At 40.3% G+C, this 23,077-nt stretch overlaps 2 protein-coding genes across 8 annotated transcripts; one reads left to right on the forward strand and one right to left on the reverse strand.

The window, feature by feature from the left end:
- Positions 1 to 726: 726 nt before the first annotated feature.
- mycbpap (mycbp associated protein) lies at positions 727 to 19,117 on the reverse strand. 7 transcript variants are annotated; one of them, XM_086034541.1, is made up of 16 exons: positions 19,033 to 19,110; positions 16,232 to 16,305; positions 15,993 to 16,140; positions 15,646 to 15,780; positions 15,450 to 15,568; positions 15,115 to 15,298; positions 14,744 to 14,859; positions 14,478 to 14,628; positions 13,138 to 13,250; positions 11,147 to 11,268; positions 10,545 to 10,653; positions 10,261 to 10,453; positions 9,910 to 10,097; positions 7,994 to 8,104; positions 6,293 to 6,388; positions 727 to 4,621 (listed from the first exon to the last, which is right to left on the reverse strand). In XM_086034541.1, exons 4-16 carry the CDS (start codon positions 15,737 to 15,739, stop codon positions 4,511 to 4,513), a joined length of 1,707 nt encoding a protein of 568 aa, XP_085890667.1. In that variant the 5' UTR covers positions 15,740 to 15,780; positions 15,993 to 16,140; positions 16,232 to 16,305; positions 19,033 to 19,110; the 3' UTR covers positions 727 to 4,510. The 7 variants fall into 7 exon arrangements, with proteins under 7 accessions (XP_085890667.1, XP_085890671.1, XP_085890668.1 ...); XM_086034545.1 differs by having other exon boundaries at positions 19,037 to 19,097; XM_086034542.1 differs by lacking the exon at positions 16,232 to 16,305 and having other exon boundaries at positions 15,993 to 16,183; positions 19,037 to 19,117.
- A 1,476-nt stretch (positions 19,118 to 20,593) lies between these two features.
- Positions 20,594 to 22,863, forward strand: rasd2b (RASD family member 2b). Its single transcript, XM_086033503.1, has 2 exons — positions 20,594 to 21,269; positions 22,259 to 22,863. The coding sequence occupies exons 1-2, from the start codon at positions 20,651 to 20,653 to the stop codon at positions 22,786 to 22,788; spliced, it is 1,149 nt and encodes a 382-aa protein (XP_085889629.1). The 5' UTR covers positions 20,594 to 20,650; the 3' UTR covers positions 22,789 to 22,863.
- Positions 22,864 to 23,077: the final 214 nt, after the last annotated feature.

Consider the following 23,077-nt stretch of genomic DNA (forward strand, 5'->3'; position numbering starts at 1 on the left):
TTTCAAATCGTTTTCCACCATTATAACTTATAACCAATGCAACCCAATTGAAAAAAAATATTGTTGAGATTAAATTAAAGAGAGTTGAGAGTAAATTAAAAAAGAAAAAAAGAGCTGAGTCTCGCTCAGCGTCCTGGCGGACCGAATGCGTTTTCTTTAACACGCCCCCTACGCACCTGACAATTTGGCGAGAGAAAGAAAGTAGACTAGACCGGTGATTTTTAAACATGGGGCCATGGCCCAAAGTTAAAGGGAAGTCAACCTATTTTTTTCAAGAATATGTTGCACTGGTTGAAACAGGGTATTCGGATTATTATCGTGTTCATGGAATATAGAAAAATCCACCTGCTTTCAGCCATCTCGGGGGACGGCCATTTTGTCACTTGTCGATTGAAAATGACATCACAGTTGTTCAGGGCTCAGGTAACGACCAATCACAGCTCAGCCGTTTTCTGAAGCTGCCATGTAAGCTAAACCAGAGGCACGGCAACTTCGACCAAAAGAGCACCACTTGATCTGGAATTTATTCCGCCTATTGAAAATGACATCACAGTTGCTCAGGGCTCAGATAACGACCAATCACGGCTCAGCTTCAGAAAACAGCTGAGCTGTGATTGGTCGTTACCTGAGCCCTGAGCAACCGTGCTGTCATTTTCAGTAGGCGTAAGTTACAGATCAAGTGGTGCTCTTTTGGTCGAAGTTGCACAGTGCCTCTATATGGCTTATCTTACGTGGCATGAAATAACAGAAATTACTATATTCTAAACAACAAATGGTACTGGCATAGATTGTTAACATAAGCAGAATATTCCATTAATGTTTGACAAAATGGCCGCCCCCGTGAGATGGCTAAAAAGGGGTGGATTTTGCTGCTTAGCTCATATTCCACAAACGCAATATTAATCATAATGTCTTAATTAATCATAATGTTTCAACTAGTGGATATGCATAGAACATATGTTTGGGTTGACTTCCTCTTAAACTCTAAGCGCCGGCATAAAATGCTGTCAACGGGAATCATAATGCCGTTTTTTTGTTGTTCTTCGCCAACAGTGGTTTCATCATTATGCTGGGAAAGTTAATTAAAAAAACAACCAAAAAAACCCCCATTAATTATAGCCAGCAGATGGCAGAATTTGATCTATTTTGAAGGAGTTCACAGCACATAAGCTCCTAAAATATGGCAGACCGTTGGAGATGTGATTGTTAAAAGCAGCTAGTGATTGATTGAAGAGTTTGTCACATTAAATATACAAAGAGTGCAAGAAAAGAGAGAAAAGATGAACATTTACATTTAGAAGTAGAAATTATGACAATGTATGTACACGCACACACGCACGCACACACACACACTACTAAATACTACTGCTAAAAAGCATGCAAGTATGCAAAGATTGTCAAATGGAACATCGTTACACTGGGTATTCATTGTTAATATATTATTTTGCCATTGAAAACCTTTTCATTGTATTTTGTAGAAAAAAGAACTGTTCTGTTTGTGATGTCCATAAAGCAAAAATTATTAGCATCAAAGGCACTGTTGTGTATAAAATCTTCACAAGAAGCTGGTAGCTTGTCTGCATTTTTTTGTGGTTAGAAATAAGTGATTTGGGTGAAACCAACCCATGTTTTACTGCTGATTCCTAAAAAAAACAGAATAAGGTAGAAACATACATTTTTGTGATGAAAGAAGAGTCTAATCTTTCATTTGGTAGTTTCTGTGTTTATATGGTCATAAAACAATACAAATATTCTGTGAGTCTTGAATGATCAGTCAGAATGCTCTAAATTAGCTAGCACTCAAGAGTTTCTTTTTTAATCAATGGATGGCATTGAAAGCGTTAAATGCAAATGAGCTTTTGCTGATGCCAAGGAGATGCTCAATTATAATTTAGCTGCCTGCCACTAGGGGATAAGGTGTCAGACTTTACCTGTACTTAGAAGTATAGTAGCAGTAGAAGAAACCTAACAGTGAAAATAAAAGATGTCACACACAGACGCACGATGCAAGGTGCATCCACCAAGTGGCCACTTTATAGCAGCCAACTTTGCATCATCCACAAGTGGAGAACTTCTTGCAGTTTTTTCTACTTTTACTTTGCCGATCTCCTGCATCGACTCCAGAGTCTGTTTTCTGCCATGTAGACCGCGCGCCTCACCTGCGCCAAAACTTAAAGGGAATGAGAGGAGCCACTGATTAACCCCTTTAAACCTTTCTAATATGCTTTTCATCACTTCGAAGTCATGCATCTGACAGCACAAGCCAATCGTTCGCAGCGTCAGAGGGATCTCTTTTAAAGGTACAAGAGAATGTTACAAAATAATTTCCTAATCATTAAATATACCATGAAACAGTGAAGACAGTTATCAAGTGGAGAAAGTGGCACGACAATGACATTTTGAAGAACTGGACATCCCTCCAAATTTGAGGAAAAGAAAAAATGAGAGGCTGCCAAGAAGGCGACAGCAACATTGAAGGACCTTCAGGAATTTCTGGCAAGCATTGGCTGTTTAGTACATGTGATCTCTCATCTTCATGTTATACAAGCCATGCAGAAGCCTCCTGATCATTTGAATCAGATGTGTTGGGAGGAGGGAAACATGTAGCTGGATAGGGGCTCTCGAGGACCTGACTTGGGCACCCCTGTGGTAGGCGGTACGTTAGCAGAAGCCTTATCTTAGAAAAATATCCAAGTCTGGTTACATTTTCCAAAAACACAAATCTACAAAACGCATGTGGGAAAATGTTTTCTAGTCTGATGAAACCAACTTTGGCCACAGTTAAAAGATGTTTGGTGTAAACACAACACTTCTCCTCCCTATACCTACAATGAAGTGAAGAACAATTTAGTGGTGGCAGTATCATGCTTTAAGGTTGTTTTTCTTCAGCTGGAACTGGAAAATATGAACAGTTTGAAACAGCAGTCAGTGGTAGTACAAAATCAGGCTTCTGCTTATAAGCAAAAAAATGTCAAGAAAAGACTACTGGAACAGCTAAACTTTATTTAGCCGAGGCACTTTCAATCAATCAATCAATCACATTTTATTTATATAGCACTTTTCATACATAAAAATGCAACTCAAAGTGCTTTAAAACATTCAAAGCAAAACATAGAATTATCTTCAATCAAAAGAAAAGATAAATTATTTAAAAGTTGTTGAAAGCCAAACTAAAAAGGTGTGTCTTGAGCTTCCTCTTAAAAATATCAACAGTCTCTGCAGACCTGACATCCTCTGGCAGGCTATTCCAAAGGTGAGGACCAAAATGGCTGAATGCAGCCTCGCCATGCATTTTGGTCCTCACCCTTGGAATAAATAAAAGGCCGGCGCCAGAGGACCTCAGGATCCGCGAGGGCTGGTATGATAAAAGCAAATCAGATAAATAAGATGGCCCAAGACCATTAACACATTTATAAACTAATAAAAGTACTTTAAAATCGATCCTGAAACACACAGGGAGCCAATGCAGCAATTTCAAAACTGGCGTAATGTGCTCCCACCCTCTGGTTCTCGTCAGCACCCGAGCGGCTGAATTCTGCAGTAGTTGCAGTGGTGAAATGCTCTTTTTCGGGAGGCCAGAGAGCAGGGCATTACAGTAATCTAAACGACAGGAAATAAAGGCATGCATCAGCACTTCCGTGTTAGCCTGAGAGAGAAACGGGCGGACTCTGGCGATATTCTTAAGGTGATAAAAACCAATCTTGGTTACATTTTTAATATGAGGAATAAAACTGAGCTCAGAGTCAAAAATGACACCAAGGTTCTTCACACAGTGTGAGGGATTAAAAATGTGTAGTTTTGGTAAAAGCTTCTCTCTCTGACCTTCGGGACCGATAACTAAAACCTCAGTCTTGTCCTCATTGAGCTGTAGGAAATTATCTGCCATCCATGACTTGATATCTAAAATGCAATTTAAAAGGGTATCAATGGGTCCTGTGTCATCAGGAGACACGGCAATATACAGCTGCGTGTCATCAGCGTAGCTGTGAAAGCTGATGCCGTGTCCCCTGATGACATCCCCGAGGGGAAGCATATAAAGATTAAAAAGTAAGGGGCCTAAAATCGAACCTTGAGGAACCCCACATTTAATTTCATGAGTTTTAGAGGAACAAGTATCCATACTTACAAAGAAATATCGGTCTGTGAGATAGGAATAAAACCAGTCAAAAACAGTACCAGAGATGCCCACTAGATTTTTAAGTCTATTTAATAAAATTTGGTGATCTACTGTATCAAAAGCAGCGCTTAGATCCAGTAGCACCAAGACTGTGAGTTTTCTCACGTCTGCAGTGCACCTAATATCATTTAAGATCCTTAAAAGACTTGTTGACATGTTTTTTTTTCCAACTGAGTTACAGGTCCCAATGGCGGGGAATGTTTTTAAAAGATTTATGTTGGTCTTCGTTTTTTATGTCATAAAAACCTGACATTTGAACAGGGATGTGTAGACTTTTATACCCACTGTACTTGTATAATTTCATTTTACAGGGTTCTGATGTACCTAATTCAATCATTCAACTGTACTGTCTTGCGTGTCATCACAGTTTGGATCTTGCTCGTCATCATTTAACTTATCCATCGAAGCACGCCGACTTTCCAATTCATCATCCAGAGGATCATCCTGTCAAAAAAATGTACATTCATGAAGACTGACTGAATACAGAACTGTTTCAAAATGTAGAGATCTTAAGGGATTAATTCATGCATTTTGTCACAAACACAAGGAATATTTGAAACAATTTCCCATGAAAATGTTGTTAACTACTTATTATATTTTTATTATGCCTAATATTTTAAAAGTAACAACAAATGTTGCATTCACCAGTCACAAATGCAGAACACAACTTGGGTTAACAGAATCCATTTTCCATCAGCAGATATATTTTGAGGGAACCACATCACTGTCCCCTTGATAAATCCCGGGATTGATCCTTTAGATTGGCTTCCTTGAATGCTGTGCTGAAACATTGATTTACTTTAAGAAGGAAAGTTGCTGCTTTTACTAATGAGAGAAGTTTGAAATGAATTGATTTTTTTTTTTTATGACAAGCAAAAACAAATCATCGATATGAAACCACTGTTCACAGTGGCTGCTACATCCAGATCTGCTCATGTAACCCAAAACTGTGTATGATAAAGTAAAAAGAGCAATTGAAACACAGCAGTAAGATACTTTTAATGACCCTACATGTCATATTTGGCAGCTTTCCTAGGAAATAACCTTTGACATATTTCATGTGAACTAGTGTTGATACTAATATGTAATGTAAAAATGTAATACAGATATTGTGTCCTAGGTATTTCATACAAAGTGCTCACATTTTTATGGTGCAGTGTTAGAACCTTGAGGACAGAAATGTTATGTATTTTCAAACTATGTCGAATAGATGTATTAGAAGAATGCTACATTTGTTGCTTCCATTGTTAAATGGTACATGTAGTGCTTTAGAGCAGGGGTCCCCAACCACTGGGCCCGGTACCAGGCCGCTTTGGACCGGGCCGGGGGAAGAGTTAAGACTTACACTTGAAGGTAAGGTTAATATTGTTGGGTTTGATACCAACAAGAATTTACTAATACATAATGTTTTATATATGTAATTCAAGAATTGTTTCTGGGTTTGTTTGATAGTTTTTGTAATTATTGAGATTGAGCTGTGAACTACACTATGTGTGAATGAAATAACACACACACACATACATCTTATTGGATATAGCTGTCCAGCGCTGTGTGTATGTTTGTATTTAAAATAAATGTTATCATAGCTGGGAATTCCAGGATTGTAACTAGATTGCTTCACCTATGTTAATTTTATATTGGGAACAGTGCTGTTTGAGGCAATGTAAAACTGTGTATCTCCTATGCTTATGGCCAAAGCAGATTCATATTTTTAGTGTTCCGTTACCATGGTACCCTTGAGAGTAGTAGGTTTGTAACTCACCTGTGACTCAGATGTTAGAAAGCGGAGAAAAACACAGGACAAAATGGCTGGCATCAGGCAAATACCTCCGCCAAAATTGTAGTCTATACTATATCAGTCTATACTATTATTGGTCAGTCCACATGTTTGTTCTTTTTTTTTTTTTTTTTTTTTTTTTTACAAATTACTGACCAACCGAAAGTGTTGAAAATAGCTTGCTCTCTTTCACCATGCAATATTAATAACTGAGCATGGTCTTTTTTTTCCTAATAAACTTATTATTTCAAATTCTTTCACAGGCAAAGAAAGCACAGCAACTATACAGAGCATGTAAAAATGTGTTATTATAACACATCATCACATAATGTTCATACCTGTTTGGAAGTGTCAAAAAGGTCCCAGATGTGTTCTGGATTCATTTCTTGCAAAAGCTTATTTAGGTCCTCGTCTGACTGATCAAGATACTGCAACTAAACACAAAGAAGGATATAATGTTGACTATAACAATGTTTCACAACCTTTATTAAGACAAGGTTCTCATTTTACAGAAGCGTGGCCTGACATTAACGGTGGGTGGCCCAGGGCCAATGCGCTGCTGTGTCGGGCCAGTAACTACCGTCAGAGACTGGCTCAAACGGGCCAGTACAAATTTCTAAGTCATCGAACATTTTCGGCCACCGAAAATGGCCAAAAAGTGAATTTTTTTATATGGACCAAAAGTCTTTTGGTGCTGATTATCATCCCCAACCATTTCACACTTAGCTGTGAAATGCTCCAGTGAGAGTTGAAGATTGCGGCTTGATGAAGCCAACAGAACTACATAACCTGGACTCCTTCAAGCATATCAAGAAATTCTGTCCATAAAGGTTATGAATAAAATCTGTGTGACAATCACCACCCTGCCAGTCTCCAGCACTCACAAGTCCAAATAGAGTGGGTACTCTGAACTGCTGTTTGGTGCATAGGCAAAAACAACAGTCAGGACCCGCAAATCGGGAAATGGTGAATGCTTAGAGTCCATTATTTTTTTCTGCAGCCAAAAAACACTTTCTTGAACATACTTCTCAAAACTACATGAGGCTCGGAGGATAAACAATGACGAACCATAACTCCTACAGTCCAGCACACCACATGTGTGGAACATACTAATCGGTCCTTAGTTCCATTGGGGAATTAAGCCAAAACCACCGCATAGTTATATATAAATTTGTAATATTAGGCATTAAATATTATACTGGGAGTAGGTACACGATTTTCACAACTCCTTGGTACCAGGTAAACAGCTATACTATGTGAAGTTTTGTTTTTTCCCTAACCCTATGTAAAATACCTAGCCCCAATTTTGTGTTTTTTAAATTTTTTTGTGTTGTTGGGGGGGATCTTGTAGGAGAAACTTCTTATATAAATATAAATACATATGATTTAACATGAATATGATATAATGAAGCGGCACGGTGGTCGACTGGTTAGCACGTCCGCCTCACAGTTCAGAGGTCGTGGGTTCGATCCCGGCTCCGGCCTCCCTGTGTGGAGTTTGCATGTTCTCCCCGTGCCTGCGTGGGTTTTTTCCGGGCACTCCGGTTTCCTCCCACATTCCAAAAACATGCATGGTAAGTTGATTGGATACTCTAAATTGCCCATAGGTGTGATTGTGAGTGCGGATGTTTGTCTCTGTGTGCCCTGCGATTGGCTGGCAACCAATTCAGGGTGTCCCCCGCCTACTGCCCAAAGACAGCTGGGATAGGCTCCAGCACGCCCCGCGACCCTTGTGAGGAGAAGCGGTACAGATAATGGATGGATGGATGATATGATGAATGTCAAATGTCATTTTTCATAATGGATTTCCCTGTCTGTTTGTAATGGGGTCATTCTGGTTTTAAGACTGGGCTATGTCCTATATTGCTTTGAACATTTTAATCAACCTCTCAATCGACCCACTTTGGTAACATGGCAACATAGCTCCTTTTATAGTGTAGGGGAAATAGTGAGTAGTTCAAGATGATCAGATATGCACTAATAAATTAGATAATGGGGTGAAATATGGAATGACGATAGTGAAGCGTCAGATTTTATACCGTGTATGGCTCTGCAGGAGAGTTGGATCTTTCTGGAGTCTGAATTCCTCGCAGTACCTCGTACACAATCATCCGGCAGGTTTCCAGTCTAGATGTCTCTTCCAGCTTTGTCTGTGGACACACCAACAACAACAACAACAAAATCATTTTTTTTGCAGTCCTTTCCTTTTTAGACACCAGTGGTTGGTCAAAGTGTAAAGAAACAAAGCAATGGAACACTGCATTTACAGAGACAGTAATGGTGTCAATTTCTCTTGACATTCATGTATCTGGCCATCAAGTCTATGGACACCAAGGTTTGCCTCTTTTGCCTGGGCCAAATTGAAACAGGTATGCTCCCAAGATGTAAAAGTGTCAACTCTAAATTTTGCGAGATACGAGGCAACGTTCTGACTTTAGAGCAAAAGAGATACGAGTGCTTATAGTGGCAGTGACCTCAACACAACTCACTTCACAACAAATCTGTCAGCTGTCTATTGTCACTGCCAGATGACGTTTGTTGTCAAACTAAACAGACTACAGAGAATTGCTTGTGCATTTAAAACAACCACATAGTGTAGCTTTGCCATAGGAAAGTCATCTTAGCTTAATGCTAACAAACTACTCAAAATACTATTTATGGGCTCAAGAACAGCATTGGTCTTATCACCCTGTAAGAAATGGCTAGTTGAACACAATCGGTGGCGTAACACATGGGACAATACACACGACAGGTAACAATATAATGATAATAATAATAATGTCGGGGCGGCACGGTGGCCGACTGGTTAGCACGTCAGCCTCACAGTTCAGAGGTCGTGGGTTCGATCCCGGCTGTGAGGAGAAGCGGTATAGATAATGGATGGATGGATAATAATGTCATGGTTTGGTTCTGTTGTGTTGTTTTCGTTCTCTCTGTCCTGTTGCAGGCCAGCTGGAGCGGCAGGCGTTCCCTTCAGATGCGCACCTGTGGACAATGTTAATCAGGAGTTTAAAAGGACTCTGTTTTCCTACTTGCCTTGTCGGATTATTGACCTTGTTTGCCTAACAGCTCAAGCTTGTTTTCTAGACACCTCGATCTCACTCCTAGTCTCGTTATCTCGATTTAGTTTTTGGTTTGTATTCTATTTATTATTTGTCGTCACATTGACTGAGCATTTTGTGTTTCGAGTTATTGGATTTTTGCTATCTCATTTATATTTTTTCATCCACAATTCTCCTTGCCTTTTGCAAGTGATTTTTTGTTTGTACTCGACCCTTCCTGGCTTTGTCTCACCAGCAATTTATGTTTAAACTTTGTCGAGCCATTGTTTTTGTAAATAAAACCTTTTTGTATTAGCAACTTGACTGATTCTGCAATTTTGGGATCCACACACATTTGTCCGCTTGCGTCGGACGTAACAAATAATAATCACAGGCATGTTTTCTTTACCCTCTGCGAAGAACAACTAATAAAGGCGGGTTACTGAGGAGTTGTGGCAAGCTGTTTGCAATGTTTCCATTGAAGTGATGCACAAACTGTTTACAATTCTTTACGTTCTAATTAATCCTGTCATTGCCATGGCCAGCCCGAGCCAATGTGGCGCCCTCGGCGAGACTCTTCTCTAGCATCCGCCTATATGGCCTAAGGGGCGAGCTGTATATTGTATATTCTACTGTATATTTTTCTAAAGTACAATATAGAATGCTATTTTCCTTATAAAGAAAATCATTACATTTTTGTTGTTGTTTTGTTTGGGAATCTGGAACAGATGAATGGCATTTCCATTCATTTCAACGGGGAAAGATGATTGTAGGCACAAGTGTTTGGAGTTACAAATGCAGTCACGGAACAATGCAACTTCTCAAGGCATCTCAAGGTATCTCAAGGCACTAGGTACAATGTATATGCCATGAGGTACAATGATGTCGTTTGTTTGCCTGACAGTGTAGCATACCTCTATGAATTGCCTCTGACTTGCTGTTGTGTCCTGCAACTGGGAAACTCCCTTCAATGTGACTTGAACCGAGGCTCCTTGCAGCAGCAAAGGGTGAGTGTTGAGCTGCCACTGTTCAGTTAAAATGCCTGGCCTTGCTGACTTAAATATAAACTCCACTTGCTGGGTCTCGCCTGGATAGATGACCCCTGAATAGAAGAGGAGAATGATGGAAATGAAAGTATCCTGAGCCTTGCTTAAAAGTCAGGACAGCCCTATCAAAGATACTCTGTCACCCTGTGCTGTCAGACAAAGTTTCTATCAAATAACAAATGTGATGTTAGTGGTAGTACTTTGTGTTGGTGTGAGTACCTGAAGAAGTGTTGAAGTAGAAGTGTGGGCATCTTGACTGTGACTGTAGATTTGAGAAGTTCTGCGGCAGGGGAAGCTGCTGCCAGCTGAAGAGGAGGGCTGTACTGCCCACATTTGATATCTCCAGTTGAGACGAGACTCGTTCTCCAACGACAGCCTCAAATATGACTGTAATGCTGATTCCTACCTTTCCCTGGTCAACACATGCAGAATTAGAAAAGAGCAGCAGACGTTGGACAGAAATACCAACATATTCACCATACTGAAACAAAGCCATCGTGTACCTGCTGACTAGAAGAGTTTCCAGTCCAGCTAGCAACCCGACCAGCGAACCTCATGGCAGGAATGAGGAGACTATTAGACTGACTATCATTACTTTGTGCCTGGGGGTCACTGTGGAAGATAATGAAACAGAAAATACACACACTGACGTTTTAGTTAGGTTCTAAAGATAGTGGGCAATATAATTATTCATATTTTACCTACTTTTTGGTTTGGCCTACAAATTGAAAAGAGAGCTTCATATTACAGGGCTATGATAGTGTAACATCTATCCATGAATTCCATATTTAGCATGTTGGTAAATTACATGTCACATTGACAAATCAACAAAAAAATAACATCAAAACTAGCTTCTAAATAATTTTGACGATACATTGATTTGATATATTGTAATAAGGGGCAAAGCATCTCTGTTACGGTTTAGTCTGCTTTAGTCATCAACATACAATCGGGACACCACTCATGTTGTGTGCCTAGTCAATTTAAATGTTACTCTTCAGAGATGTGTGACAAATGAAAAAATTGTCGACTAATTCTATTCAAGTGTTATCTTGTACATCAGGATTGTCTCACAGTTGCAACAGCAAGATGACATATTACTCACACATTCTCATTTTTGATCTCCAAACATTGCTTGTTCATACTCTCTTCCTCTTCCACTAAAAGACTGTGGCACTCCTTAACAACATGTTTGCTGGAGCCAATCACCTCTAGTTTGCTGAGATCCTAAAATTCAAGTGGCACATTCTGGTTATTGGAAGTCATTGCACCACATCTTTTGTAAGTCACACATGCTTTTTGTATAGAGTATGTGCATCCAATTCATTTTCCCCCACGAAAGGCACATGAGATGCTCAGTTTTCTGAAACCCTTTGAACTCACAAGAAACTTTCTCATTTCCTTTGTACTGTAGCTGTGTGCACTGTACAGTAAATGTTTTAAATAGTCTATCCAAATACTTCTGGAAAGACAGTGACTTTATTGCGGGGGGAAACGCAATGTAAGTACAATCTTTTGTTTTAGCCTCATCCGGTTCAGAATTGTCCTTACTTTAAGCCTCAGGTCACTTTAGCGATTCAGTAAATGTTCATCATTCACCACACATGAAGCTGTGGTGTCTTGTGGTGTTTTGAGTAATTGGCACCTGGTTGCTTGGGCTGATATAACAATTATAATGCAGAACATTAATGTTCTAATACCTCGTGAATCTCAGCTGTGAACTGCCTAATGTGGCCAATCAACATCTAATCGTTTTGACATTTTGGACATTCCCTTCTGTCTCAACAAAACTAGTTAAGTTAGACTATGAGGACAAAAGTATTGGGACACCTGGATAACACATACAACAAGAAGTTATGCCGGAAGAGAAAGCGTCTTCCTCGAAATGGTTGCCCAATGCACAGTGTTGGAAACAGAATTACCCAACAAGTTTTGTTATGCTGAAGAAGGTGCTCACCGGTTAGTATCAAAAACATATTAAATGATACCTTGTGAGGTGTGGCAAAATACTTTTGTCCATAGTGTAGATGTTCTCTGAGGGACTTCATTGTGTCCAAATCAAAGTTGTAACGGGCATTGTCAATTACATATTTACATGTAGGTTTTGAACAGTTTAAGGTTGTCTGCAATGACACCACGTGTAATACTGACAATAAATACTAATAATAAGTAAATGTATTTTGTGGGATTGTGTATGTACATACACTTGTGTTACTTGTAGATACATTGCAGTTTGTTCCTTGAGTTGAAAATAAAAACGACTGTATGATCAAAAGACTGAGTAAGACCAGCAAGCAGAGACAAAGTGTACAAGGATGGGGAGGAGTTATGGCTGAGTAGAACATTGTTTGTGCTGAAATAAAGGATGGCACGAACAAAATATTTGAGCATATCTGAAATCAAGTTGCTGAGCACTGTTAGTTAGAGAACATAAAACACAAACGCTATTGTAACTGTGTGTTGACAAAACTCATACTGGCAATCATGGCAGCATTAAAATAAGATGGCTGCTTCGGGTTACAGAAAACAAATGAAATACATTTAGGCTGATTTCGACTCATTGTTGATGAGAGAGAGAGGGAAGAAAAATATTACAGCTCTGTTACGACTGACCTTGTCAGAGCAGCTCTGACTGAACAAGATGTTTATTGTAAGATTGTAGTTCAGTGATGTGGCACTTCACTATGGAGATGTGATTGTATTATCGCACCTTTGATTAAATTCCTGAATTAGATCTAATTAATCTCCTGTAGATTACTCGATGAAGTGTTTGGTATGATTGTTACTACAACAGTTATCAATCTTATTCGATTCATTATGTCAGTAAAGTTATGATGACTGGCATTTAAAGCAATCTCTGGAGCAAATCTTGAATATTTTGTGTCAATTATGCGCTTAAGTTTCTTATGCAACATGCAAACACTGAAATGTCTTTGTGACTTTAGTGGCATCACTTTAAATCATAAACATTTAAAGTCAGTATCAAGTATGAAGTAAAACATCAAATCACAGGAGCAGATTGCATTGGTATATTATGAGGAACCAGACAAGTAAACATTCAGAGATAAGAGATATGCGTAAATGAATTTGCATTACCTTCTTGCTGATTTCCAAGCCCTGCATGACCTCTTGAAGTGCACGTTGCTGCATCACCTTATTTGGGTCCAAAATCTGAGAAGCTGGACGCAGCAACTCAGCACAAGTGATTCCTAAGCATTGCCCAGAAGGATATTAAAATCAAAATAGGCCTTCGGGTGGGCGTATTAATGCTCAGCCACAGTATGTATAACATTGGGATTAAAAGGTAGCAGGTCCAAGATACACAAAGGATAACTATACAGAGTTTAACAAATGTATAACTGCATCTCCAAATGTACGTTCGCGCTGCAGTGGCCCAAAATTACCAGTAACTACCAGAATAATTATTATGTTTCCCTAAGGGCTAATCCACCAAAATGGCGAAGCTCTATTACTGAAATTATATTTGTAATATTCCAATATTTAGCTTGTCCCATCAGGGGTCGCCAGACTCACCGCAGCAAGTCACTCCTATTGCTTGGATCTGTTTTTACGCAGAATGCCATTCCACACACAAAAATTTGGTTTTATTTTTTTGGGGCTATATTCGAGTATTGGAGCTCTGGCTGAGAATCGAACTCACGACTTCTGCAGGCAGCCACATGTAACATTACTCCACCAGTGCAGAAATTGTAGTTTTAATGCTACAACAGAATTATTATTGTGATCTATTAGTTTCCATTTTATAAGTTCTAACAAAAACAGCTGTGGGAACAAAACATTAAAGCACGTTATAATGATTTTCTTCATTTTGAAATTCTTATTGTCTTTTCAAATTGGCAAAAAGGCAAGAGTTCAATTAAATTGAAAGAGTCTGAGCACGTCCGCCTCACAGTTCAGAGGTCGTGGGTTCGATCCCGGCCCTGGCCTCCCTGTGTGGAGTTTGCATGTTCTCCCCGTGCCTGCGTGGGTTTTCTCCGGGTACTCCGGTTTCCTCCCACATTCCAAAAACATTTATGGTAAGTTGATTGGACTCTCTAAATTGCCCCTAGGTGTGATTGTGAGTGCGGATGTTTGTCTTTGTGTGCCCTGCGATTGGCTGGCAACCAATACAGGGTGTCCCCCGCCTACTGCCCGAAGACAGCTGGGATATGCTCCAGCATGCCCCGCGACCCTTGTGAGGATAAGCGGTATTGATAATGGATGGATGGATGAAAGAGTCTACATTAAAATGTTTCATGTTGCTGGACGGTCTTTTATATGCGTGTGTGTTGTTAAAAATGTTGTATCAGTAGGAGGTAAACACCACTGCTGTCTTGTTGATGTTATATAATTTTTTGCCTATACTACAGATCACAATCTGATCACAGTTGAATGTGTGTGGGTGTGTGCGTGCGTGCGCGAAAGAGAGAGCATACCAGATTCTTGGAGTACGCTGTGTGGTTGTCCAATAATTGTGACAGGTTTCCGTTTGCCTTGTTCCGTCTGTGTAAGAGTGGCTCTGATACCACTTAATTCATTTCCATACCGTTGGGGAAGACTCCAAAATTCACTTCCCACACGGTGCCCCTATACGGCGTTGAAGCAAAAACATATGAGGTTGTAGATCCAATCGGGACAGAAAAAATAAATCTCGATAAAAGAGAAGTAAGTGACATCCAACAGAGATGAAATAGGATCGTACATATCCTGACTGTACGAGCGGCAAGACTCGCCGTAGCAGTTCTCGCTGCGCTTGTAGTTCTTTGAAAGGGTAATCTTGGTTCATCAGTAAGTTTTCAACTGGCCTGTGGAGGAGTCCTGGACACAGGTGGAATCAGCAAAATGCAGAAAAACGCAAAAGTCAACATATAACAGTGTTTGCCGGATGCTATGACGGCGGCAATAGATTTCCCATTTAGTTTTTAGCCGGGAATTAAGAATGTTTTTGTTCAACAAGTTGTTGTTATACATGCATGTTTAATACTGATGAGAGCTGAATACCTTTTTGTCTGACTGTATATTATCAGGCTTTTTAAAAAACTAACAGTACAGCAGACTAGATAATCATCTCACCAGATAAGTTGTTCTGCTGTCGCCTACGCTGCCTGATGTATGAATCCCAATGCTGCAGGGCATTTGCTTGCAAGTTTCTTTGGCCGAATGGAACATCGCGCTGGTTCTGTACACCCTCATGAGGATGCGTCCCTCGGACCTGGGATGGAGGGTCTCTTCTGGAATTAGGAATTAGTCTAACCAACTGGAAGAAGTTTAAGATGCATACAAAGATTTTTTTTTAAAAAAGGAGAATTTGATGGATAGTTTTAGAATGGTTTATGTGAAGAGGTGCGGTTGTATTTGTGCTTGTAAATTTACAAATTCAAGTATGAAAAACATTTTTAGGATTTCACCTCTGTTTCTCCTCTCATCTCCAGGTACTTTCTAAAGCCATCCAAGCTGCCCAGGATGCTGTGAGGAAGAAGCATCCCTCTTTCATCAAACTGAAAGCGTTCAGATCCTGAAGACATGCCTTTGGCAGAGCGGACACAATTCCTCTATGAATACAATATCCACATTGAGAATTGGATCATTATGAACACAACACACCCAAATGAACCAGAGATTGAGATCTAAGGCGACGACTTGCTGGATTAGCATTTTTGCTCAAATCCGCTGATTGATTTCTGAGCGCGTGAGCCATGAGCCTGTTGTCAGTTGTTTTTAACCGGCTGCTGCTTGAATCTGCAATGGAAATCATAAACAGTGGTTAGCTAGAAAAACACCACTGGCTAGTGCAAGATACGTTTCCTCACAAACACGCACACATTTGACAATAAACACCTCACAAACCACGACTTTTCCCTTTCAGCGTGAGTGAGACGATCAACAAGCATTTTTACAAAGCAATCCTGCAGCGGTGAGCGTTGTAGCAGGACAACTTGTGGCTGCTTCACCTTGATAATGCGTCTGTTCACAACAACATGAACATCCAACAGTTGCTGGCCCAGAAGAACATCAACGTGCTGCAGCAACCTCCGTAGTCACCCGAGCCGGCTCTCTGTGAATCTTTGCTCTTTCCCAAATTCAAGTCATCGAGGAGACCTGTTTCGAAGATGTGTACCACATGCAGATGGCCATGATGGAGCTGAGGAAGAAAGCGTGGCAGAGAAGGCTGGGAAAACATGATAGACACCTGAAGGATTAGCGCAGTAGCACATTTGAAGGGACTTTGGCTGTGGAGCCAGAGGGTCTCAGGTTCGAGTCGCACTGCGAACAAAAATGTGAAAATAGCAACTGCTTGTTGGAGAAATATTGTCTCTTTGCTGTCTACTGCGGATGTGCCCTTGAGCAAGACACATTTCCCACCCCCAGCTAAAGTTGTGCAGCACTATTTTATTTCTGCATCCCTTTCACTCTGACATCTCCACTTGCATGCCAGCATGTGTCATCTGGTGGTAAAGTGATTTTCCCCTAAAGAGATTATAATTTGTATGATTTTTAAAAATATATATATTTGAAGGAGAAAACATGAGGTTGGTATGAAATTTTGACATTTTCAGAAATGTCAGTGTGTCAAAAACTGTTTGGGCTCTGGCTGGGCCACTCAAGGAAATTCAGAGTAGTCCTGAAGCAACTCCGTTGGTATTTTGGCAGAGTGCTTAGAGTTGCTGACATGCTGAAAGAGGAACTGTCACCTCAGTCTGAGGTCAGGAGAGCTCTGGGGCAGGTTTTCATCCAGGATGTCTCTCTGTACATTGCTGCATTCATCTTTCTGTCATTCCTGACTACTCTCAGATTTCCTGCCATGAAAACATCCAAGGTATTGTCCAGGTGATGGCGGGTGCTGGGTTTCCTCCAAACATGACTTCTGGCATTCACAAATAGTTCCATCTCTGCCTGAATATACAACAAAATTTTGCTTCTTGACCTGCCTTTGGGCAAATTCCAGGCAGGTTACCATGTGCCTTTTACTCAGGAGTGGTTTCCATCCACCAAACAGGCCTTATTGGTGAATTGCTGCAAAGATGTCCTTCAAGAAGTTTCTGCTCTTTCTAAGGCTGAAGCTCTGACAGAGTGACCATCGGGTTGTATATCCCCTCCCTGAATAAGGTCCTTTAACAGAAGGCACAGTCTACTCTGATTAGATACTGTAGTAGACCAGTGGTCCCCAACTTTTTGTCAGCCACGGACCGGTTCATTCAAGTCCATACCCTTCGCAGCCCTGTAACTATTCACCGTCTGGGGGTGGGGTGGGTGGTTGTGTAGGGGTTGTGTTCGCAAAGCCACTTTTTTCATCAATATTGAATAACTTTTTAGCTTTAGCGAAGCAGTTAGCCACCATGTATGATGCTCTCAAGTTACATTTGATGACAAATCAGTTTTGAAGTCTGCAATGACTGCACATATTGTTGTGCAGAGCGGGCTTCCTTCCTGCATGGGAATCACTTGTCGCCGTAAATTCATATTTCAAGTAGGTCTTCTGGTATTGTCTGTGAAATGTACCCTTTTTTTTCTTCATGAGCACAGGCTCTTGTGTTGAATTCTCACTGCGCCTTTTCACCATTGCAAAGAAATTTTCCAAATACATCTGTTTATTTTACTCATTTTCTACTTACGTACATACAGCTTAAAGTACTTACTTACTTAAATACAGAGTGTTAGTATTATTTCCAGGTCTCTCAGATTCCCAAATATACAAATGAATGAGAGGCATTACCTTTGTTCACTTTGTATAGATGTGTTAGCATCTGTCAAGTCGGCAATTGCCTTAGGTTCCAACCACTGGATAACATCTTTCACCGAGTGGTAGGGACACCCCGTGCAAATAGTTATTTTTGGGAATGTGAAAAGGAATTCCTGTAATCTCCATAAATTACGTAATTGGGAAAAGCCCTAGATGTGCCCTGCGACTGGCTGGCGACCAGTTCGGGGTGTAGTCTGCCTTTGCCCGTTGACGGCTGGGATAGGCTCCAGCACCTCCCCGCGACCCTGTATAGGATAAGCGGTTTGGAAGATGACATGAAAAGCCCTAGATGAGCCTCCATTTTGGTTTGTTGGAATTCAGAGGTGAGTATGAGTCTGTCATATACTTTGAATAAGTGTTACTTTATGTAATAAGGTATCTGTATGAAAAATGTCACCTAATTTTGTGCGTACTTAAGGATTTTTGTGCGTCCGTAAAAATTGGTTGTCAACGTGAATGGCAGCTGCATCGGATTTGCAAATGCAGGCCTGATTTTGATCCTGTAGTGACTGTTACTGTTGTTTATTAAACAAATTATTTACATTAATTGCCCTTCATTTACCAAATTCAATAATTAGTAATTTTGTCAGATTTTAAACTACTAAGGTTATCAAAGTGTCATTGCAAAGATTTATTCATATCTTTTTGGGCTAAACAATTTATTGAACGTGTAGCCATTTTGATTGTGTTAACTTACTACTTTGTGAAAATGTGCTTCACAAAGTCCAGGCCTATACGCAATAGTTTAGAAGAACTGACACATCCAAGATGGTGGACACACTGACATATCACAGCAACGGCCCAAAGTGCTCAATGAGACATCCACGGATACAGTATTGTATGTACATAAAGATAACGTATACTTATTATATGACTCTTAAGTTTAGCAGTGAAGTATTGACATTACGTCATTATTCTTAACTGCCACGCTGCTCGTTTCAATTATCTATTTACAGGGATGTGGACGTTCTAGCGATGCCTTTTCACTAGCCGCACGCAACAGTTGCTTTAAGAAAAATTGGCTTTAACTACTGTAACTCAACCACATGCTCCTCTTACAAACAAAATTATACAGCTTAACACACTATGCCGTGAGCCAAGACACAATTTCCTCAAAAGGTAAGTTAAAAGAAAAAGTTAACAAACTCAATGAGCGGTGTCAGGTGTCAATTAAAATGTCAGTCGCTACACATATTAGCACTAGATATCACTCATATAAACAAAATTCACAAAAAAACAGAGTTACATGCCTACTTTTTCTTCAGCTTTCGCCCCCAAACTTGCCGTTGTCAGGCAGTAAGCTGTTGTCTTCAAATGCACTTGGCAACTGCGCACACGTGTTTACCGTAATGCTTAGTGCTGCAGCACAGCTACATTTGAAAACGTCATCAAGAGTGAGCGTGACGAGAGGAATGAGTAGTACGTGACAGCGGAAGCCAATGGAGAGACTTTAAAACTGGAGTGATTTGCTCGTACATGTTTGTTTTTGTTAGAATTGTAGCTGCAGCATTCTGAATAAGTTGTTTTAAGTGCTTGATTTGTTAATTAGGAAAAAAAGAGCATTAAAGCAATCTAGGCAACTAGAAATTAATGCATGAAGCAACTTTTCAACTATAAGATACAGATATAAATATCTTAAATTCTTTTGCCTTTAAATGTTTTGTAACTATACAAAGTCCACGGAGTTACCTTGTGTATGAAATAATTAAAGTTATCTTGCCTACTCAGACTGTAGGGGGCCGTGCATTTGCTAATGGGTCTGGGTCTTCAATGGGAACTTAAGCCATCGCTAACTGTCACATTACAGTTATACACTGTTAAAAAACACAACTTATGTATTATACTTATACTTATATAACTTATATTTGGGCTAAAGTAATATAAGTTGGAATTACTTTAAAAATCATTTACTTTAATGGCAACAATGTTAGTTAGCACAACAAAGCAAGTAAGATGTTTGCTCCAAAACAATTTCCTGAGTTGTTTTTACTTACTTACTTACTATCTTTACGTGGAGGCATGATAAAAAAAGGTATAATTAGTTCTGTAAATTCTTATTTCTTTGTTGAAAATGTGGGAAAATCAATTTTCACATTACCAAATCTTTAAATATTTTGTTGAACTGTCCAATTTACAATTTTTGACAAGTTTGTTGATATTGAAATTGAGTTCACTCAACTTTTTTTTTTTACAGTGTAGAAACCACCAATACTTTGAAACAACAACAACATAAAATATACAATACTCACTAGAGATACAGATTATTAAATGCACTAATATGTGCAGATCACTACAGATGTGTTTTGCTTGTCAAGGTTGGCTGTAACAAGTTTTGCTCTGACGAAACAATCAGCATCAGACACCTAAGATGGATCTTCATCTCAAAACAAACTCTGAGAGTCTCTCAGTTGTCAAAAGTCAACATAGAAATTCATATGTGCAAAATATGAGGCATGCTAGGAGGCAATATTTTCTGCACATAAACTGATCATATGTACAGCACACATTTTTTAGTGAATGGTGAGTTCCCCTCACACTCACTGCAACGGAGTGCTGTTGATTATTAATTTATGAGAATGAAATTAAATTACTACTGCAGCAATAACAATAACAGTAGAATACCGTTTTTATTATAACACCAATAGGCCCTACTAATTGGTCACTTAACTGATATCAATCAGGTTTTCCAGAAGATTCTATCAAAAGATCTTGACGTCCACGATGAACAACACACTCTGGAGATCATCATGACGCAGGTGAATCACGTGGTTGAAGCTAGTCTATATATACGCAGAACGGAGGAGTCCCGTTGTCAAACACACATCACTCTCATAATCTCACACCACGGATAGAAGATTGTACAAAACGATGGAAGTTGGGAGCATATCTACGGGTGAACAGACGTCCTCCATCCCACGGCAATTTCGCTGCTGCTCCACCTCGGATGGTCCCCAGCTACTTGGCAGTAGAGACTCGCAGAGCTCTGGGTCTTCCAAAGTCTTACTGGCGTACAAAAACGCATCGCAGAACCTTAACTTGTCGGGGATCAAAGTAGGTTTGGGGATACTTAAAGTGGCCACGTCTCGGTGGATGCAGGATAAGGAGACGCACACAGGCGCAGCCACCAGGGAGCCGACGAACTGTGTGAACAGGTGCAAGAGTTCTCCGCTGGACCAGCTGGCAGCCCTGCTTCTCCATTGCCAAACGCGGCGACGGGAAATAGGCCAAGAACCACGACAGGAGCACTCGTTCTCCACCAAGCCTCAGAACTGTAAACGTATTGTGGTTCTTGGCGCGCCGCGGGTCGGCAAGACCTCCATCCTGCGACGGTACTTGCGAGATGGATTCGTCGAGGAGTACCAGCCCACGTCCGAGGATTTTGTCCGAAAACTGTTCCGTATACGTGGGGAAACTTACCAAATTGACATATTAGATGCATCCGGCGAGAGGGACTTCCCAGCCAAGCGGCGATTGTCTATCCTTACTGGTGCGTATAATTTATTATATTTATTGTATGGGGCAGTGTTTTCCAACCGATATTAAGACAATGAGGCACTTATTACATTCGAGCAATATCAGGCACAAAATGTCACCAAAAGTGAATATCATCCCACTTTACTCACAAACGGACACAGAAATTTGGGGGCCTGTTTGAACTTGGACTCTAAGAGGAAGCAAGAGGCTATTCTGTTGCATGAATGGCAACAGGTGGATTCACAGGTATTCTTGTATGTAATCTGGAATAGCATTAAAATGTCCTGCCTGTCGCTGTGCGTTGCTAGCATAGATAAATGAACAAAATACGGTATTTTTCTAATAAATAAATAATCATTTTCAGACAAATGAAGTGATAATTTCCCATAGCACCCGTGATAATCTCACACGGCAGCCTGGTTGGGCATCACTGACATGGGCGTGTGTTGGTGTCAAACTGTCTTGACAGGCCACATATACTCTGGCTGTTATGGTTGCACTGGTAACAGTAAGGCCACATGAATATGTAATTACTAGGGTGTAACCTATGCCAAACATTGGGTATGCACTTGGTGTTATCTTTTTAGTTCGGTACATTAAGGGAATACAGTGCAAAACAAACTGCTCGGCATTTGTGTAAAAATACAAAGAATTTATGATATTTAAAATGAAGCAACATCCTAAATCTTTTCTTTTTAGGAAATTGTAACATCATTCAATTGTCTTTTTAGGAATTCGTGGATAGAGTTAGAGGCATCTGGCTAGAGCGTGAGGCAATTACACCTATTGTCCTTTATTTCACAAGTTCAGTTTTGGAACCTATAATTGCCCTTGCATTTGATTATTATCACATTTCTAATGTAAAACTATAGTTTAGAACCAAACTGAAGGAAATTATTGGCCTCATAAAATGACATGGGACCCTTGAGTTTGACACCTGTGACTCAAAGTGTAAATGACTCCTTGAAATCGATAATGAAATGGATATTGTTGCTTCTGCAGGGGACATTTTCTTGCTTGTCTTCAGCCTGGATGACAGGAGCTCTTTTGAAGAGGTGTGCGCTCTCAGACGGGAGATCCTGGCAGCCAAATCCAAACTGACGAAATTTTCACAGAATTTGACACAGCAGAAGCTCGCCTTGGTAGTCTGCGCTAATAAAGTCGATCTCCAGGAACGTGAGAGGGAAGTCTCCCGAGCTGAGGTGCTCCACGCTCTCGGTGACAACTGCACCTACTTTGAAACCTCGGCAAAAGACAGCACCAATCTGGAGAAAGTATTCGAGGCTTTGGCAAAGCGTGGTGGCCTTCCGGCTGAAACTGGACCGTCACAGCACCGCAAACTGTCCCTCCATTCATATCAGGCTATACGCACTGGTCACCTTCCAGTCCAATTGATGGGACATGATGATGCCTGCGGGCTGCTGTACCCTCTGGCCCGTAGGCCGAGCTTCAGCGCTGAGCTACGACAAGTCACTGGACCACAAAATGCACGCAAGACCGGCAAAACAAAAGAAAGATGTCAGATACAGTGAATAACCAAATAACATAAAACACTGTAAAAAATACAGCAGCATATCATTGTCTGATGTGCAAAACAGGTGGAGGAATTAAGCTGATAATGGAGACAACATTCACCAGAAAGTGTGTTCTCTGTTGCACGTTGTATGTAATTAGAATAAATTTGATATATTCCTCAATTTTGAATTCTATTATTGACTTTCTACTCATTCCGTATGTCTGTGTGTCTTTTAGGGGTTGTACAGAATAGTCAAATATTCTGTCGTGTCGACTTAAAGTATTTTTTTCTTCTTCTGCTTTATG

The sequence above is a fragment of the Filicampus tigris genome, chromosome 6 (assembly GCF_054856515.1).
Source record: "Filicampus tigris isolate MCC_2025a chromosome 6, RoL_Ftig_1.0, whole genome shotgun sequence".
Classification (NCBI taxonomy): Eukaryota; Metazoa; Chordata; class Actinopteri; order Syngnathiformes; family Syngnathidae; genus Filicampus; species Filicampus tigris.

Bases quoted from the DNA above. Each gene is read 5' to 3' on its own strand.
- mycbpap (XM_086034542.1), bottom strand. From the start codon at position 15,739: ATGGCTCACGCGCTCAGAAATCAATCAGCGGATTTGAGCAAAAATGCT. The intron at 14,860-15,114 runs GTGAGATGATTA...ACCTGTGTCCAG, and splicing joins ACAGCAGAACAACTTATCTG to GACTCCTCCACAGGCCAGTT. The intron at 14,629-14,743 runs GTACGATCCTAT...AACGCCGTATAG, and splicing joins CGCTCGTACAGTCAGGATAT to GGGCACCGTGTGGGAAGTGA.
- rasd2b (XM_086033503.1), top strand. From the start codon at position 20,651: ATGGAAGTTGGGAGCATATCTACGGGTGAACAGACGTCCTCCATCCCA. The intron at 21,270-22,258 runs GTGCGTATAATT...TTGCTTCTGCAG, and splicing joins GCGATTGTCTATCCTTACTG to GGGACATTTTCTTGCTTGTC.